At 35.2% G+C, this 20,659-nt stretch overlaps 1 protein-coding gene across 1 annotated transcript; it reads right to left on the reverse strand.

Annotated features, from left to right (window-relative positions):
• Positions 1-17,249: 17,249 nt before the first annotated feature.
• Positions 17,250-19,420, reverse strand: LOC149559572 (tryptophan aminotransferase-related protein 3-like). Its single transcript, XM_089828414.1, has one exon. The coding sequence runs from the start codon at positions 18,601-18,603 to the stop codon at positions 18,148-18,150; it is 456 nt and encodes a 151-aa protein (XP_089684540.1). The 5' UTR covers positions 18,604-19,420; the 3' UTR covers positions 17,250-18,147.
• Positions 19,421-20,659: the final 1,239 nt, after the last annotated feature.

A 20,659-nucleotide genomic window follows, 5' to 3' on the forward strand; every position in this document is an offset into this window, starting at 1 on the left:
ATTTATGAGGGCCATTTAAGGCCTTGAGCCTCCTTTGTTGACTCATCCATGCCCTTTCCTCCACCCACTCTCCCTATCAAATGTGTCACTCTCTGATTGGTGCTAAACAAGCACAATCCATGTGCTCCCCTTTGAGTGCATCCTGACCCTCCCTCACCATCTTGCCATCCTTGCATCCTAGCCCTCCATCCCTCAAGCCTCTTGCCTATAAATTGAACCTCCTCACTTCACAAAAAAATCCACCTTCCATGCAAAGTTATAATGCTATTTTGAGAGCTCATAAACTACCAAAATACCATTATAATGGAAAAATCACTCCATGACTCCATTGTTGAAACCTTGTTTCACTCACTCCATCCATCCATTTGAATTTTGAGCAATATTATTGAGCATACATCTACATCAAAGGACACATCTACAACATCAAGGAGGCTTTTGGAGTCATCTTGCTCTTAGTTTTCACTCTCTTACATCTTTTTTCTAATCTTATATGGGAATATAATTTTATGTTTGTGAATATTTTTCTTATTACTAATGTTTTTTGCACACTAAATCTTGTTAAAATATCCCAACCACCAAGCCTTCATTGCTCTTAAAAACCCAATGAATTCTCTTACAAGCACTTATGAGGGCCATTTAAGGCGTTGAGCCTCCTTTTTTGACTCATCCATGCGTTTTCCTTGACCCACTCTCCTTGTGACATGTGTCACTCTCTGATTGGTGATAAACAAGCACAATCCATGTGCTCCCTTTGAGTGCATCCTAACCCTCCCTCACCATCTAGCCATCCTTGCATCCTAGCCCTCCATCCCTCAAGCCTCTTGCCTATAAATTGAACCTCCTCCCTTCACAAAAAAATCCACCTTCCATGCCAAGTTATAATGCTATTTTGAGAGCTCATAAACTACCAAAATACCATTATAATGGCAAAATGACTCCATGAATCCATTGTTGAAACCTTGTTTCACTCACCCATCCATCCATTTGAAGTTTGAGCAATATTATTGAGCATACATATACATCAAAGGATACATCTACAACATCAAGGAGGCTTTTGGAGTGATCTTGCTCTTAGTTTGCACTCTCTTACACCTTCTTTTGTCTAATATTATATGGGAATATAGTTTAATGTTTTTGAATGTTTTCCTTATTGCTAATGTTCTTTGCACACTAAATATTGTTCTACAAATACATCTTGATATTCTACAAAAATATGTTTGGCATCTTCCTTTTCCTCGGGTGAGTAACATTTTTTGATGTTGATCATTTTGGGACTAAAGTCCCACACCAAATTTCAATACCACCAGTGCTACTCTCAACATCCTCTGCCAACCATTGTAGGCTCCAACCTCCATGTGGTACTTTTGAAGCCATTCCTCCACGTGGACTGCAAATAGTTCCACATGTAGGGATAGCTCAGCAGGCCAACAATAAATCAGTTTCTTGGCACCACAGTTTAAACCCTCATCAACAATTTAAATTGGCTCCTATTTTGGCAACAACCTTTCCAACCATGTTGTAAATTGATGAATATCTAACCACAAGAGCTCTCGCTATCCAGCAATGTCGCAGTTACTCCCAACAGTCGATCTCCTTTTCTGGCAATACACATGGTAGTCGCACACCCTATGCCACGTGTTAGACATGTAGTGACATCTCCTTTGCCATGTAGAAAGACATGTCAACCCTTTTGTACGACACATGGACCATATGTACAAATTTATACATATACATCAGTGACCGTACCTGCCACATCCTTAGGGAAGCTTTTTTGCTAACATCAACATTTTACAATGTTATATTTGATAACCATTCGACCATCATTCACTAGGAAAATTGAACTATTACAACAGTCATTTAACTGTCAAATTTAACCCAGTGTTTTGCCACCCAAACCCCTCTTCAGATGTAGTTTTAATTTAATAGTTCAACTTTGGGAGGTCATATCTCAGTGATCCAGACTCCAAATCAGGTGTGATTGTTTTAAAATTTTGTGTAGAATTTCCTAAACTTTTCAATGGTGCTATTCTTTTGTAGTTTTGATGCATGGGTTTGTCAGAAATTGTATTTTTTGCAGCTATACTTGTCCAATCTGTCATTTTGCAACTTCAAACACTCTGTATGGGCTCATGTTGACACATTTTGAGGTTTTTTTTTTTTCAAAGTGCTTAATTTTTTGTCTACTTTCTAGATCTGCAATCAAATTATAAGCTTGTGTGGACAAAAATATCACTTTTAGAATTAGGTCCTTTTCTACATTATATTGCTTTGATTACTCTTCAAAGTTGTACATCTGAGCTATAGTGCTTAGTGCTAGATTTGAACCTCAAAAGGCAGTTGTAAACAACAAAATTAGAAGTCCACATTGTAAATTTTCACAACTGGCTTATTGTAAACACACTACATATAAAGTGTCAAAAGCATCATTTTTGGGAGGGTTCTTTGATTGAGTGAATGGGGGGGGAGGGCGGGGGCCTTTTATTTTTGTGTCTCTCTTTTGTGATCTTTTCATTTTCTACATCATGGGTTCACCTAAAATTTCACTTCTAACTTCACACAATTATACTACATGGAAAGATATTGTATGGAGTAGATTAATGGAAAAATGTTTAAATCTATACCCATTGATGTTGCAACACTAGTTGATTGGAAAATTAAAGACAATCAGGGATTAGGAATCATTCAGAGTTGTGTTCATAGAGATCTCTTCATCCACATTTCCATCATTAAGGAAGCCAAGGCTACTTGGGACAAACTTGAAGGGTTGTATGTCAAGGTGGATGAGGAAAAAGAGATACCAAATTGAGGATGACCTACTTCTATTAGATCATAAGAATTTTGACACAATTCAAGACTATATCAACAAAGCCAATGAATTGAGAGCACTACTTAAAGATTGTGGTAATCCCATGAAAGATAATTGATTGATTCACCACATCTTGAAGAGGCTACCTTTAGAGTATGCATCTTTTGTTTTGAGTTACAACACTCACAAGTTGACCATGGGAAGTGCCTTCACTAAGCCTACATTTGATGAATTTGCAAAAATACTGATGTTGGAACAATCCAAGTTGATAGATATGGGACTTCTCAAGTCATCAAAGACCAAAGCATTGGTGGCTAGAAATGAGACCCACTCAAACCAACAAAGCAAAAGTTCTACCAACAACAAGAAAAAGTAGCAGAAGCAAAAATCACAATCAGAGGCACAACAATCTACCTTCTTGTAGCAAGGCAATTCTTCTTCCAACAAGAAGGGAAACAATGATAAGAAGGATAAACCATTTTGTGCATATTGAAAGAAATCAAATCATGATGAGTATCATTGCAAGAGTAAGAGAATTTATGAGTTAGAAAACTTACTAAGGAAGAACAAAATCAATGTGTCAAATGCTTCCAAGGATTGAAATCCATCCACTTCAAAGGGAAAAGGGTAAGCACTTATGGTTAGTTCAAATTCTTTAGGGGAATGGATTCTTGACTCAGGTGCCTCTTATCATATGGGTTCTTCAAAAGGAGATTTTTCTTCATTGAAGTGGTCTAAGATACCTCACATATTTGTAGGAGATGATACAAAAATGGAAGTTGAAGGGAAAGGAAAAGTTGAGGTGGAAAATGGAGAGTCCAAAGAAGTTCTCTATGTTCCCAGCCTTAGCTCTAATCTCCTTTCAATCTATCAAATCACTCACTATGGAGATGGTAATAAAGTTGAGTTCCTTCCCGATTCAGTAATGGTGCAAAATTTTAAAGATGATTCATTGGTTATAGTGGGTAAAGTCAATCATCACAAAAGACTTTAATCTTTCTCCCACTTTGTGCCTAAGTGTCCTTCACATACCTTGTTGACAAAATCTCATTCACAAAGAAAATTATGGCATGAGTGGTATGGTCATCTTTGCCTTCCACTATCTTCATCAACTTTTCTCAAACAATATAGTTAAAGGTCATTTTGTAGTGACATCAGTCACCAAGGTTCACTAAATTCTCACTTTCATTGATGACTTTTTCACACTACACATGGGTCTATTTTCTTGATCACAAGAATGAAGTGTTTGATAAGTTTCTAGCCTTCAAGAGTCATGTTGAAAACCAATCAAGGAAAGCCATCAAGGTTCTTCATATGGAAAATGAAAGTAGATATGTGAACTCAAGACTTAAAGACTTTTGTAAACTTGAGGGTATTCATCTTCACAACCCAGTAGCATCAAGTCTGTAAAAGACAAGTGTTGCAGAAATTAGGATTAGAACTCTTAAGTCAATGGAAAGTTGCATTATTTGAGCAAAGTATCTTGATCCATCACTTAAAGTCAAAGCTATAAGCAATGCCAATCACATCCTTAATAGGTCTCCTCATTATATCTTAGATGGAAAGACTCCTTTTGAGGCATGGTGTGGTAGAAAACCAATTGTGAAACACTTCATAGTCTTTGGTTTTCCAGCATGTGCAAACATATCTTCTAAGGAATGCAAGGCACCACCACCAAGGCCTTTTACTTTCATTGAATATGAAGATAGTGTTAAGGAATATAGACTTATGGATCTTGAGACTCATGAGATTTTTATAGAGAGGAATGTTCACCTAGCTTATCCTCTAATACTCTCTATACTTCATACATAGTGGAAATTGATAGTGACAGAAGTGATAGCGATTCAACAAATTCAGATATGTGGGATCCTATTGATAGATATAGCCTGACATCATCGCATCAACACATTCCACATGCATACATTACTATAATAATAGGTCCGTGCAATTTAGTACAGTTGGGTACACCTAGTCTTCCAGTTCCAGCATCAGTGGATGACTACCTAATAGATATTTCAAGTTTGTTTGTGGAGTCATGCATAGAAAATTTGAGAGACATCATTGATGATATGCATCTTTTCTTTGATGAAGAAGATCCTTCTTCAGTTTTTGCAAGGGCTCACTCTGACCCTCTTGTCCATTATCTACATGATCGATCTTATCAGGCTGATATGATTGTGGATCCTTATGTACAATAGTTGTAGGAGGTCTCTTTATCATTTGAGGAGACACATGGTTCTTTGGATATTTTCTACATCAATCCTTGCTAGATTTGACATTGTTTTTTTCAACAACATTGGAAGGGGCGACAATCAATATCAACACAGGGACAATTGAGTAGGTTCTAGAAACACAATTCATCATCAAGATTCTTTCTATGCATCAGGGAAGCATCTCGTATGTACCTATGATATTTGTTTCTTCTAAAGGGGAGGAACATTATTCAATAGTCTTGGATCAGCTTCTACATTGGAGAAGTTATCACTGGTTGACATTCTACACTTGGGTGGGGGGGAGGTGGGGGGACTACCTTGTCTCCTTTCTTCTACTCCTTCTCTCTTGTTGGCGGGGGGGGACCTTTTCCTCTTTTAGGATTGTATTCTTCTCATACTACTCTATTGTATATACTTGATGTATGTTGTAATGGGGGGGTCTTGATTATTCCATCAATCCATGAATTCTATCTTTTCATCTCTTTTTGGTAGATGGTTTTTCCCATGAGGTTTTCACTCTTTCTCTACTTTATGAGAGATTGCATTGCATTTGTACATGAATACCTAATATGGCCTAGTAGCCGAGACCCATCATGCATTTTCATCCTATCTTTCATAAGCTTAAGTACATTCCCCTAAGTAGCACTTAAGGGGGAGTGTTAGTGTAAATAAGTATTTACTTATTACACGTTACTTAAGTTTACTTAGGTCAATGCATTATTTTATTATTTATTAGCTTAACACTTAGGAGTTTGCATACTCTTATGAGTTGTCATGTTGACAACATAGAAGTAAGCAATTCTAATTCAACACGTGGTGTCTACAACATAATTTTATGTGCTACACCTTTGTGGGCTTATCCTCTCATCATCACTCTTACTCCTATGCTTAATGGAGGATAATCCACTCCTAGTGGACATGTGCTTGGTTGTAAGACTTATCAGTGTGCTGACTCCTAGACATTCCAAAAGAATTCTAGAGGCTTTTATATTAAGGCACTCCTAGTGTGTATGTACATGACATTACATCAATTGAATATCATATTGTTATTCTGATCATACTTTGGTCTATTTTGTGCTTGTGCTTGAGTTCCTTGATAAAAACCAATCTATTGCATTCTCTATTAGAATTTTTGCACACAGTCCTACGGCTACATCTTTGTGTGCAATTCCTAGGATGTGAGTTTCTATGAAAAGGGCTTTGATATTTTCATTAGTGGTGACGCTTCCATCACCTAAGAATTTAGGAAAGTTTTTTGTTGAACTAGATGAGAGTGGATGATATGTTACAAGCACTAGTGAACTTGTTGTAGGGCAGCCATAATTGTCCTAGCAAGGTATGGTGGAAAATTTACAACCAGAGGAACAACTACTTCAGTAAGGGTAATACCTGTCAAGTGTTGCATGATGAATTTTAATTAATGGGGGGTAAAGGTGGCCTACTCCTACTCTTCTTATCACCCTTTCATTGATTTACTTCTAGGAGGGGGAAACCAAGTTTTGTAAGCTTTTCAAAAACAAGGTCTTGCCTTCCTTGATCTTTGTTGCTTCTAAGAAATCTTGTTTATTCCAAGGTGTTGAGTTAATTTCACCTCTGAAATTCATGATCTACTTGTCTTTCTACTCTTCAGAGCTCTCTACTCTGAACAACTCTTTCTAGTGCTTTGACTCTAGCTTCTTCTTCTTATAACACCTGGCTGGCATTTTTGTAGTGCTCTGTATCTCTCTTATTCCTCCTAATGAATGTATTCAGGGATGAGATTATATCTTCCTAATCGTCTTGGAATCCAAGATTAGATTGGAGTATTGGGACTAGGTTCTCATGAGTAGTACCATCTTTCCTCAAGTTATAGGTTTATTGGTCTAGCAACTATTCAACTCCCCAGTAGAGTCACCAAAAATCTATTGGTAAATAGATTGTTCTTCTATCTTACTCTTTGAATGCCCAATATTCTTGAACGATATTTGGTTACAATAGTTGGGAAATCATAGATTAGTGATTGAATTCTCTCTGAATTCTTACATACAACTCCCTCAGATTTTGTGATTTTCAATTAATCATGTTTATTCCTAAATCTAAATAGGGTTTGTTCTTGACCCATGAATAGGAGAGGTCAACCAAGTTAGGCCTAAAAAGAAACTAACTTAGGCAAAGGTTTTATTCTTAAAGCTAACCAAGTCTACAAACTCACACATCTTATGAACTCATAGAGATTGATGAAATGTTAATGGATTCTATCTATGAATCAACTACTTAACTGATATCTTCTAATTTTATTAAAGAAAAGAACTAACTTGCAAGAAAACACAAAATATAATCTCTTTAAACTTTCAATAACACTATTATTATCTACAACTTTTTGCATTTAACAAGGGAACAAAACTCTGTTTATTCCTTAACTCAATTCAACTGAAAGAGATATTCTAAGTTATCACAAAAATAATGGAATAGTAAATAATCAACACAAAATACATTCAACTTGTCTCTGCAATATGAAGTATCTCACACCAAAAATTAGCAAACCTTTTATTAATCTTTCAATTAGGTACATATAGGATTTCAAGATGACCATTACAAAATGAAAATCAAATCGGTTCATCCCCTCAAAATTGACAAATGGAAAGGAGCTAATTGCTAGTTACAATCATTACATTAAAATATGAATGGGTGAGATAAGAATCACTTCACCTTCTTTCCTTTTTCTAACTTTTCCTTACAAGCTTTGGCAGCAACAATAATTGGGATCAACTCTTCATGTCCATGAACATAAACATTAGTGTATCTTAAGAGCCACTTGGAATGCTCCCTGGCTAGTTTTTTGATGGCATTCAATAGCTCCTATATTTCCTCTACAACCACGTGTACACACCCACTAAGCTTTGGGAGCTCTAAAACTTTTTTCTTGTGATCATAAGACTTCTCTATTAGGTTATCCAAATGATTAGAGAAATTATTTTGCATGATGGCAACTCCAACTATCCCTTTCCCTTGTCCACTAGATTGGGAATATGTATGTAAGCCTCTTAGTAATTCATAGTCTCTATCCTTATCCTTCTTAACTTTGACCTCCATTTCCTTTAATCCTTCTTCTGCTACTAGGATCATTTCATATTTGACTTGCATACTCTATAGTCATTCAAAAGCGTTCATCTCCCTTATGCAGAATCTTTGCCTCTATAGTTTCTTTAGCCTTCATGTGGATGATCATTTTCAATAAGAAAATGCAATCCTCACTCTTGGTTTTCTCTGCTGATAGGGTAGCTCAGTTAGTTGAGATATTATCTTTCTCTTTTTTGAGCCTCAATACTGCATTACCTAGTTTCTTAATGATTGCAAGACCTTCAAACTTGAATTTTCCACTCTAGTCCCTACCAATATGCTCGAAGTGTTTTCTTCTTGTAGCTAGGAAATGATAGCTTGAATGTCTATGGTTGTAGGGTCATTGGTGGTTGACACTCCTAAGATGCTTGCCAGAGGGGTGACTAGTTTCCTGATGAAGCAATTAAGTTCAAACATTTCTACCTTCATTACTTTAGCCAACTTAAGGATTTTGTGTTGTCCTTCTATGACATCATTTTTTGATTTCCACAAGCCCACCTTGGTGTCATGTCTAACTTCTCCAAGGTGTACAAAATGTAGTGCAAATTTCTCTGCAGAAATGTCTTCAATTCTCCCTTCCTTTGTGGGTTTAACAATCTCCATAGTCAAATGTCTTGTATCAAGAATTTGGCCAAGGATCGACAAGGTCTTTTGCTTCTTAACTTTACTCAAAGCTAATCTATAATGGATAGCTACAAAAAAAGGTTCTTTATTTGGGGCTCCCTCTTCTTTAGTCTTCCTCTTTTTGTCCAATGTGTCTTCTAGCCATGATTCTGTGTCAATCACTTTAGATGCAGTGCTAAGTGTGTCTACATTGAACATTTTCCTTTTGACTAGAGTCAATGTCTTCATAGCTAAAGAGCAAGGGTTCTTTGGGACTTGGGAAATAAGTTTTGAATCTTTGGGATCCTTCTTTATTTTTTTGGTCTTTGTAGCTTTGTTGAACTTAGTAGACTCGCTCTCACTGCTTCCACCATCTCCAAGGTCCACCAGTTGTATTCAGGGACTACTTGGTAGGAGTAATGCAAGATTCATAGATGGGATCAGACTGTTGTGGGGTGAGAGGGCCACCATGATCATGATGTTCTTCAATTCCTTTGCCTTCTTCTTTTCTCCACCTATTTCATTTTTGATCTTTGGTACTAAATGATCTTGACAAGTTTTATCAAGGGGGGTTATTCTTGTTAGGATGGTTGGTCACCTCCACTAGCTGGTTGAGCAAGCCCTTGAGTGATAGGCAAGATTATACCTAAGGCACCACTTTGGGAAGAGGAGGTTGTCACTATATCTAGAGATGCTTGGGTGGTTGTACCTTTTCTCCTACTTCACTATGTCATGGCCCATTCAACCCATTTTCCAATTCTCTTGTAGATTATGGCCATTATCATATCTAGGTCTACGACAATTTCTTCATAAGATTTTGAATTTATTGGAGCACTCCTTAGCTTAGTCAAGTAAGTGTTGCTATACATGTTCTGACCATTGTCTTCAACTCCTTCTACATCAATGTTAATATTATACATTTCACATGGTCGACTATCAATCTCTCAAAGGCTTGATCACGACTCTCGCACTCATCTTTGTAGTTGGCCCAATAGTCCTCAATGGTAGTAACATGCTTTATCATGCTCCTTGTTTGCAAGACATCTCTGGCATACCCATTTGGGTCGAACATGAGCCTTAGGACTTCATATGTGTCTCGCTTATATTTCTTCTCAAAAACTTTCATCATGTTTTTTGGCATCAGACTGGGTGTCAAAGGTGAAGGCTCTAACTTTCACAAGGAATTCCTATCCTTCTTTAGGCTCTCACTCAGTATATTCACTTGTAGGGCTTTCCTTTTGATCTCGATCAACATGATCATGTCACTTAGATACCTTGGTAACTTTAAGGGGAATCCATCAAATGTCATAAGACACAAATATGAAAATGATGAGAACTAAATGAAGAAACATCCAAATTGACTAATGGCAACCAAGTCTTCTGTGCTAAATCTCCTTTCTGAGCATCCCTGTAGCTTGGTACAAATCCTCATAGTAGATACATCATTCACCTTAACATATAATCTTAATAACTATTCTATAACTATAGACGTGGATAGAATTCATAAGATTTAACATCATCAGGGAAAGTTTCTAATCTTGGGAGGCCAAGCCATAATTGGAATGAGGCCAACATATAAATCAAGAAGGAAGACATGTAGAATGTATTATAGAACTTGGCTGCCTAGAGAGTATTGGACATAATTTTGCTTACCTCTTGAGCCCAGTCAATGTATTGGGTATTTGAGAAAATTACTTGAACTAAAAAGAAATATTGCTTTATAAAATCCAAAGCTTTTACCTTACCTTTCAACCTATGCAAGATGACCAAAATATCAATGATTTTTGGCTTAAGGTTTGTCCCAAACAAGGTTTTGGGAACTTTACTCTTATCACTCCATGGTTTCTAGAACCATGTCCTCCTGATTTATTTCCTCCAAATCATCTTTTTAGCTAAGAATTTTGAGATGGCTCCACCAAAGCCTAAATTGGTAACTCCTCTTGCTCTGGCACCTAAAGGAAATTCACCATTGTTTGCCTATCAACTAAGATTAGCACTGTATCATTGAGTAGCACAATTTCCATGGTTTCTAGGTTGTAGTGATGAATACATTCATAAATAAACTCAAGGGCTTGGACCACAACCAAGAAACTAGCTGTTTCAACTAAACCACATCCTTGGAGCTTCTTGATGATGGGATGAATTCATACAAATCTCAACCTTTTTTGGAAGTCTACCATGTAAAAGAAGTGAAAAGAAGTATCTGTGAAGTTCTACAATACTGACTTAATCCCAGTTAACCCATCAAAACTCGTAAACTTGGTTGTCATGAGTTCATGAATGAAATTTTGAATTGAAAAAGTGAATGAGATAAAGAATGCAATAGTCAAAGTTTTTTCAAAAGTTATATGTATTGATATAAAGAAACATCAAACAAAAGTGGTAATTTATTCAACTACTTATCCATCTATATATGAGAGTCTCAATTCATTCATTGATCTTGAGAATTCATGCCACACAAATGAATTTAAGGAAATACCAATTGGATAGTAAATGTGAGAGTTCAATGCACATTTAGAGGCCTTTTCACTATTCCATTGAACTCAATGCTAACTTTCTATATTTCCAATACTTATTTTTTTTGTTTTCCTTTAAGATTTGAAAAGTTACCATTAGGGTACCCCGTTGAGGAAAATCTACTTGATGAGATCCTTGCTATGTTTCTTCTTCTTTAATGTTTGATCCATTCCAATATCATTGTAACATGCTCTGCATCCAATATAGAGGTTGGATTTAATCATTAACTTGAATTCTTTGAAAAATTGGAAAATTCTCTTCATGGGTTGAAAACTTGCCGAAGAGAAGACATTTTCCACTTTTCCACCATTGCTTCCTTCTAAACCAAATATTCTACAACAACATTTATGGAAGCTAGGAATTCTTGGTTGAGATGTGAGGACACGTTTAAGAATCCTAAAACATCTTGTTATTCGCCTCAAGTTGTCTTGTGAAAAATTTTCTTCATGGGTTGAAAACCTACCAAGGAGAAGACAACTTCAAATTTTTCACCGAGGCTTAAATATTTGAGTATTAGAAAATTTGAACAATCCTTGGACATCTTAACTTAGATTAGAATGTTGATTTATCTTGTAACCCTTCACCTTTGCATGTTTCTAATACATATATGTCTTTAAGTGGTTATTACAAGAAATCACCTTCATGGGTACGAAACCTACCAAGGAGGAGATATTTTTCATTTTTTTGCCAATGCCTATTTATAAAAGAGTTGTATGTTGTGAGAAAATATGAAACATGATTGATCATCAAATGGGAAAAATTGATCTCTATCAAACTAGGTACTAACTTACTTGACTAGTACATAATAAAATAAACACCCACCTAGCAAGAGGGAAAGAGAAGGTAAAAAGGAAAAATCGATAGAGGTCACCTAACCTCAGGGACTTAGACCTAGACTCGAACATGAATGAGGACTTCAATCACTTTTCCTACTAAACAATACTGACTTTTCCCAACTTGTTAGAAAACAAAAAGTGGGGCAACACAACTTTAGGAGTAGGCCAATTGAGGATGGCATCCACCTTGCTAGGATCCATCTTGAGATTCCCTTGAGACAAAACAAACCCAAGGTACACCAGTTCTTGCTTCATGAAGTCACATTTCTCCAAATTTATCATTAGCTTTTCCTTGTGAAATTTCTTGAAAACAATTTTCAAATGCTTGCTATGCTCCTCTTTAGTTTTGCTAAAAATCAAAATGTCATCTAGATATACAACAACAAACTTACTAGTGTAATCCTCCAATACCTTGTTCATAAGCCTCATAAAAGTAGATGGGGCATTTGATAAGCCAAATGGCATGACAAACCATTCATACAAACCTTTTATGGTCTTGAAGTTTTTTTTCCATTCATCTCCTATCCTTATCCTAATTTGGTGAAAACCACTTTTAAGATCTATCTTGGTAAAGTATCTTGGTTCCTCTAAGCAATCCATTAGGTCTTTAATCCTAAGTATTGGGAACATATACTTAATGGTGATCCTATTTATGGCTCTTGAATCTGTACAACATCTCCAAGTTCTCACCCCCTCCGCCCCCCCCCCCCCCCCCCCCCCCCCCCCCCCCCCTCCCATTAGGTGCTAAAATAGTAGGCACAATAAAAGGGCTTATACTTTTAATAATTAGGCCTTGGTCTAAGAGTTCTTGGAGTTTCTTGGTAATTTCCTCATTCTATTAAGGGGTTATTTTATAGCTAGCTTTGTTAGGAAGGGTGCCTCCTAGAATGAATTCAATTTGATGGCTAATAGGTCTCTTGGGAGGTAGGGTAACAGCTTGTCCATAACTAGTAATTTCATTGTATTCTTCAAGCATTTATTGTACCTTTTTGGGTAACTTTTTTTTCTTTCCTATCTTATCAGCAACTTCTTGTTTGGGCTTCAACAACAGGGCATACCCTACCCCTTGTCCTTTCTCCAATGTCTACAAGAAATCCTTTTCACCGACTATGAGGACATTAGAACTTGTAAATTGCACCTCTCCTTCTTCTATTAAAGACTGGATCTTGAATGTTACACCATCCTTCTTGAATGTATGTGCATTGCCTGCCTATCAAATTGCCGTAGCCTTCCTAGTAGAAGGTGGCATGCATCCATAGGTAGAATGTTACATAACACCTTATCCTTATACCTCCCTATTGAGAATTCAATGTGTGCTTGTTCACTTACAAGAACATGATGTCCTTTGTTGATCCATATAACCTTGTAGGGATTACTATGTGGAATTCTTTTCATATTCAATTTTTTAGCTACCTCCTCTGACATAATGTTATCTGTAGAACCTAAATCTATGATGACCTTACCCACTTTTCCCATCATCTTGCACTTTACACTAAATAGAGCTCTTCTTTGGCTTCATTGTTCCTTGATAGGTTCTTTAATCAATTTTCTTCTTATCATTAGATTTCCCCCTTCTTCTGACTCAAATGGTACCTTAGATGGTTTGTTACTACTACTAGATTGTTTGTGCACAAAATTGACTCTTTTTGGACTCCCTTGGGAAGTAGATCCTTTATCAGGGCACCTATATACAAGGTGTCCCATCTGATTGCAGTTGTAGCACTTCATGGTTGCAAAGTAGGATCCTCTACCTTGACTGTTGCTTCTTCCTCCTCCATCATTATTGTAGCTTCTTCACCTACTAAAACCCCCACTATTGGAATTCCCTTCTCATTGTCTAGTTCACTTATTTTCCCCTTGGTTTCTTGAGTCTGCAACTTTAGTACCATACACTCTTTGATTCCTTCCATCCCTACCTCCACCTCTACCTCTAGAGTTGGAGTTTGATTTCTTCTTCTTTCTCTCTTCCATCTTAAGAGACAATTGGAAACATTTATGGACCATTGTAGGCATTCATAGACTAATTTCTTCTTGTATGTTCCACCTTAAACCACCTAAATACCTAGCCACCTTAATAGGTTCTTCTTCTTGAGTCCCTAATCTATGACATAACTTCTAAAACTCCTTAGTATAGGTTGCTACATCCATTTCTTGTTTCTTTAAGCTCTACCTCTCATTGTGTATTTGGATCTCATAGTCTTCAGGTAGGTATTGTTCCTTTACCTTTGTCACCATGGTTTTCCAATTTGAAATTGGTTTCTTTCCCATCATCTCCCTTTCTTATTGGAGATACTTCTACCAGGTTAGTGTTGACCCTCTTAGCCTAAATTGGGCTATCTTAACCTTTTGTGCTTTAGTGACCCCCTTATGCTCAAAGTGGTTTTCCATCCCTTAAACACATTCCATCACCAGTTCAACGTCCATCTTCCCACTGAACAAAGGAAATCCTTCTAGGACTTTACAACCCAATGCCTTGATGGCTTTTAGGAATGGTTATTTAATGAAGGATCTAGTTTAGGAATGAGATCAATCTTCTCTTTACCCTTATCACTACTTTCACCTTCTTGGTCTTTCTTCTTAGCTTCCTCAACAACGTCCTCTAATTTTTTTTTCATTTCTTATATGGCTTCTGCAAGGATCCCTGTCTCCCTTTTCATACCCATTTCTTTGGCTAACTCTGCATTAGTCACCATTTTTGTCTCGCCTACTGATTCTTCCGTCTGATACATCTAACTACAAGCCCAATCTTTTATGTCCCTAATACCAATCCAATGTAATAAGATTGGTTCCACTAGCCCTTATCTTCACTAAGGACCTCCTAGGCTTCATTACTAGCCTATTGGGGTTCCCCTTTATCACCCTTATCTCAAAGGATTGCTAATTTATCCCCTACATCTCCCTATCTAATTACACCAATGAGTTTTCTACTTGCATTCTCAAATGAGTCACTTCAACATGCCTTCCAAATTCTCATTTTCACCAGACATGATCCTTCCACCTTCTGTCATGTCCCCTAACTTGGGTAATCTAAGTAAATAATTATGAATAAATAAATATATTATTTCTTAATGTTATAATATATTAAAAGAAATATTGATATATTATTAATGGTATAATATATTATTAAAGGATAAATATATAATCATTAAAAATAATATATAATTAATAAAAATAATAAAATACATAATTACAATATGAATATAATTAATAATGATTATAAAGGACAAGTTAAGGTTTCACAATTCATTTCTAGAATTCTCACTAAGGCAATAGAATGTTGGGCAATGTGTCATGAACCTCTAAATAAGACCCAACAACTATACAATAGTAGGAATATGTATATCTAAACATTAAAATGTAATTAAATGATATAATATGAATATATAGAAGATAATAAAAATATATAATAATATCATTATCTATTAAATATAATTCTCTGTGTCAACAACGTATAATAATAAACATATTTAAGATGGCAAATTCATATTTCACTTAGATACTTTTATAAATAAATCAATTATAATCAATTAATAATCCTTATAACCTAACACTCTTATATTGATATTATTAAATCAATAACAAGTTGATACTTTAAGTTAAATAATGAAAACCATTAAAACAGATAAGAAAGATAATAATTATAAGACTATACATAGAACAAACCATTGTATAATATTATATAATCATTATATATATATTATTGTAATTGATATAATTTATATCATCTAAAATATAAATGAAATAAATATCATTTTATCTTTCACAAATTATAATAAATAAATATTGTTAAAAGTATATACTATATATTAACTAAAATGTTGACATATGTAAACTAGTTTAACGTATATGACCTTTGACTCATACTAAGGGTTGCAACCATATAATCTATAAGGGATAGGAGGTATAAGATCAACCTAATTTTTGATAAGGAGAAATACCTTCAGCAAGGACAACATATTGGAGCATGAATAATTATCTTCTTGGGAATTAATCAATAGGCATACATCAAGCAGGGGTATTTGGCTCAGCAGAGAAAATCTCAAATGAGTGGCAGATAGAGGAACCTAGATATACACCTAGAATCATTGGAGGAAATAAATAGAGACACAACAGGACAAGAGATTGAACATTTGGTACAATGAATTATGAGTTAGAATCTGATACTATTTACTATTTATTCAGCCAAACAGATTGGCAGTTGTCAACCTCAGATATCCAACAAAGGAAAACTAATTAGATCATTGAAAAAGCAACAATTATTACATCTTTACCTGTTATGCTTATAATCAGATTCACATAGAATCACAACATATCAGAACTTCCAAATCAGGTCTTATCTTGGCAATCGAAAGAATCACCCCCATAATATTATCAATCAGCAAAATGTGGTAAAAAGAATACAAATAAATAAAAAGTTGTAAATAAACAAATGATCCTAAAAAGGGGTCATTACAATTGATACCTCTGTCATGTCCCCTAACTTGGGTAATCTAAGTAAATAATTACGAATAAATAAATATATTATTTCTTAATGTTATAATATATTAAAAGAAATATTGATATATTATTAATGGTATAATATATTATTAAAGAATAAATATATAATCATTAAAAATAATATATAATTAATAAAAATAATAAAATACATAATTACAATATTGTTGGTAAACAGATTTGTCACAGTAGAATTGGCCCAATGGAGTGTGTGGCAAACTATTCACAACAGTTGGATAGGCCCTTGATATGCGGCCTTCCTCTGTGTTTAGAGGGGCAGCTCCCTCGTATGATATAATTTTGAAGCTTTTCAAATAGATGTAAAATTAAAATTGAAAGGGGAGAAATCTCATGATGACGAATGCACCACACGACTTCAAGGTTTTCCCAAACTACTAAATTAAAACTGCTAATAACAACAACCAAGATCTACGCTTGAAAACTATTACTAGCACAATGTTGATCCACAGATTCATAAACATCTATACCATATTGTGAGAATGCTCACTACAAAGATAATCAACATTCTAAACAATTTAGATTTAGAATCAGAGAACTCAAATTGCACGTTCCTTTACTTTCTTGCACCAAGAACTTAAGAGGAATTTCTAATTATAAAGACAAATCTGTACATACTTTCCAAATATCATCTTCTAATCAAAATTTTTGCATAGTGTTCCCTTTTTCTAAAGCCCAAAAAAGTCCCTTTACAAAGCCCAAAAGAGCCCTTATATAGACACAGAGGTTAATAACTACCCCTCTGTGGTTAGTAACTACCTCCCAAATACGTGATTTGGGTGAGTTTAATTAACCTCAATAAAATTAACCTAGTACAACCTGAAACTTAGATTTTACATCTTTCCTCGAAGAAAGATTGCATAATAAATCTTTGCTGATCTCTTTTTGATATTTGAACGATTCATTCAAATAACATCACTTTATTAATGAATCCATATCCTCCTTTTTATGAAGAGACCAAGAGCGTGTGGCGTGTGCACTGAATACTAACTTTACATTCACGATCTCTCCAACCATGTTTATATCTACCAATTGTGTTTTTCTTCAATGTAATCGTACATCTTCTCATACACATCGTAGTGTTTAACAATTGTCCACCTGTGCTAGGAACCTACATGGCCAATGAGCTTGAGGAGGGTGAAAAGCACAACATCATCATCAGCTGGACTTGGGATGCTTTTGAAGTGAGGCCAATAATATGCACAACCATTTATATCTCTCACATTCTTACTCTTCAAAACATCTTTCTTCAATCAACCATCTGGATTGTTCGAAGATGTTACAAATTCAATGAACATAGAGGTATCCAATTTCTCAGCTTTTGTAACCCAAGTTCTAGTGTTTAACTTCCACACCTAGTCCATTGAGTCGAACATCTCTTACTTTTCTCTATACAAGCCATAGTATAGAGTAGCATCAACCACTTTGATGGGTTTGGCAGATTGTAGGCTTGGGAAAGGCTATAAATAGCGACATTGATAAGCTGGGTAGAACCTGTTCCAAGAACAATATATCTTCATTTTATGACTGCATTTCCCACGAGTTCATCAATGGCGCAAATCTACTTCTCTAACTCTAGTGATGTGGCAACATATTCCAAATGGTTATTTATGTCATATCTCATTTTGTACCATGGCGGCACTACTGTTGCTACCACTTCTACATTTGCAATCCAGAATGGTTTCAAGAATGTGGGATCTCCTTGGCCGGCATCTGCCACACAATTTGGAACAAGTTGTGAATAGTCAAGTCTAGTGTAGTAGGGATTGCATTCACAAAGCATAAATCCATTCTCATCTCTTAGAAATGTATCAACAAACACATAACCATATCCTGAACACTGATACTCCGCTGCTACTTCTGCTTCGTTTGTAGCTCTTCTACTCCATCCCACTCTCTTTTCACTTATCAACATCTTTCCTTTCCTATTATTATTATGAGTACTACCCAACAAGTGCCCATTTTGTACGTATTCCCCCACCATTGCATTCCATGAAAAAACATTTCGTTCAGGCATTTTGTCAAACAATCAGTGTGCATCCATGACGTTTCCACAACATGAATAGCCGAAAATCATGGCTGTCGAAGCCACTACATCTTGTTCAGACATTTTTTTAAAAAAAAACCTGTTGAGCATCCTCTACACACTGACATTTTGCATACATATCAACAAGGGCACTCTCCACAAAAGCATTTGATGCGAGTCCAATTTTAATAGCAGAAGCATGAATTCTCTTTCCCTGTTCCAAATCGATCAATCCCACACAAGCACTGATCACACTGGCAATCAAATACTTATCCTGTTTGAAACCCAAACTCCACCATTCCTAGTAGAGCATCAAGGCTTGATCCACCAATCCATTTCTAGCATATCTTGCAATCATAGCATTCCAAGAAATCGTGTCTCGTTCAGGCATTTTGTTAAACAGTTCATGTGCAACTCCCAGAACCCCACATTTCACGTAACCTGCATTCTGTCGAACACTAGGCGAGCATCCTCGACACACTGACATTTTGCATACATGTGGAGAAGATGATTGCCCAAGGATAGAGCTGTTTTGATGACTTGGGCATGCACTTGTTTTCCTTCGGCCAAAGATATCTTTCTAGTGCAGCCTTGCAAGGGACCAACAATTACATCGGCAGTGACGAAGCTCATCTTGGTACTTTCATGGAGTTTTGTATCCTCTTTTCTTACTTCTAAAGAGGAAAAATTACTAAATCCAACAAACTAAATTACTCTTTTCTCCTGATAAATATAATTCAATTCCATACTGTTGGTAAACAGATTTCCAAAATCCATATGTTACTTTTCTTCTGTAACCTTCAATATGCCTTCTATCTGGGCACCCACATTAAAGAGGTTAAGAAAAACATGTTTTTGGAAATTACCATTAACCCTTTAAGAGGTTAATGGTTAGGAAAAATGTGTTTTGGAGGTTATCATTAACCTTTTGAGAGGTTAATGGTTAGGAAAAATGTGTTTTTGGGTCTATCCATTAACCTGCAATAACTTGAGGCTCAAAAGTCAGATTTAAAAAATTTCAAGTGCTATGCAGACCTGGGAACGAGCCAATGACATGAAGATTTAGAAACTCACAAGAATTCAAAAATAACACGGCCATTTTAAAGCTTAAAATCAGGCGAGTTTCAAAAATTAATCATGGCTTACAAAATTGAAGCAAATTTTATAACCGAGCAACAAATATTAATATATTTAATAATGATTGTAAAGGACAAGTTAAGGTTTCACAATTCATTTCTAGAATTCTCACTAAGGCAATAGAATGTTGGGCAATGTGTCATGAACCTCTAAATAAGACCCAACAACTATACAATAGTAGGAATATATATACCTAAACATTAAAATATAATTAAATGATATAATATGAATATATATAAAATAATAAAATATATAATAATATCATTATCTATTAAATATAATTCTCTATGTCAACTACATATAATAATAAACATATTTAAGATGGAAAATACATATTTCACTTAGGTACTTTTATAAATAAATCAATTATAATCAATTAATAATCCTTATAAACTAACACTCTTATATTGATATTATTAAATCAATAACAAGTTGATACTTTAAGTTAAATAATGAAAACCATTAAACACATATAAGAAAGATAATAATTATAAAACTATACATAAAACAAACCATTGTATAATATTATATAATCATTAAATATATATTATTATAATTGATATAAATTATATCATCTAAAATATAAATGAAATAAATATCATTTTAACTTTCACAAATTATAATAAATAAATATTGTTAAAAGTATATACTATATATTAACTAAAATGTTAACATATGTAAACTAGTTTAATGTATATGACCTTTGACTCATACTAAGGGTCGCAACCATATAACCTATAAGGGATAGGAGGTATAAGATCAACCTAATTTTGGATAAGGAGAAATACCTTCAGCAAGGATAACATATTGGAGCATGAATAATTATCTTCTTGGGAATTTCATCAGTAGGCATACATCAAGCAGGGGTATCTAGCTCAGCAGAGAAAATCTCAAATGAGTGGCAGATAGA

Source organism: Cupressus sempervirens, chromosome 5 (genome assembly GCF_028749045.1).
Source record: "Cupressus sempervirens isolate cs-2001-9-10 chromosome 5, ASM2874904v1, whole genome shotgun sequence".
Classification (NCBI taxonomy): domain Eukaryota; kingdom Viridiplantae; phylum Streptophyta; class Pinopsida; order Cupressales; family Cupressaceae; genus Cupressus; species Cupressus sempervirens.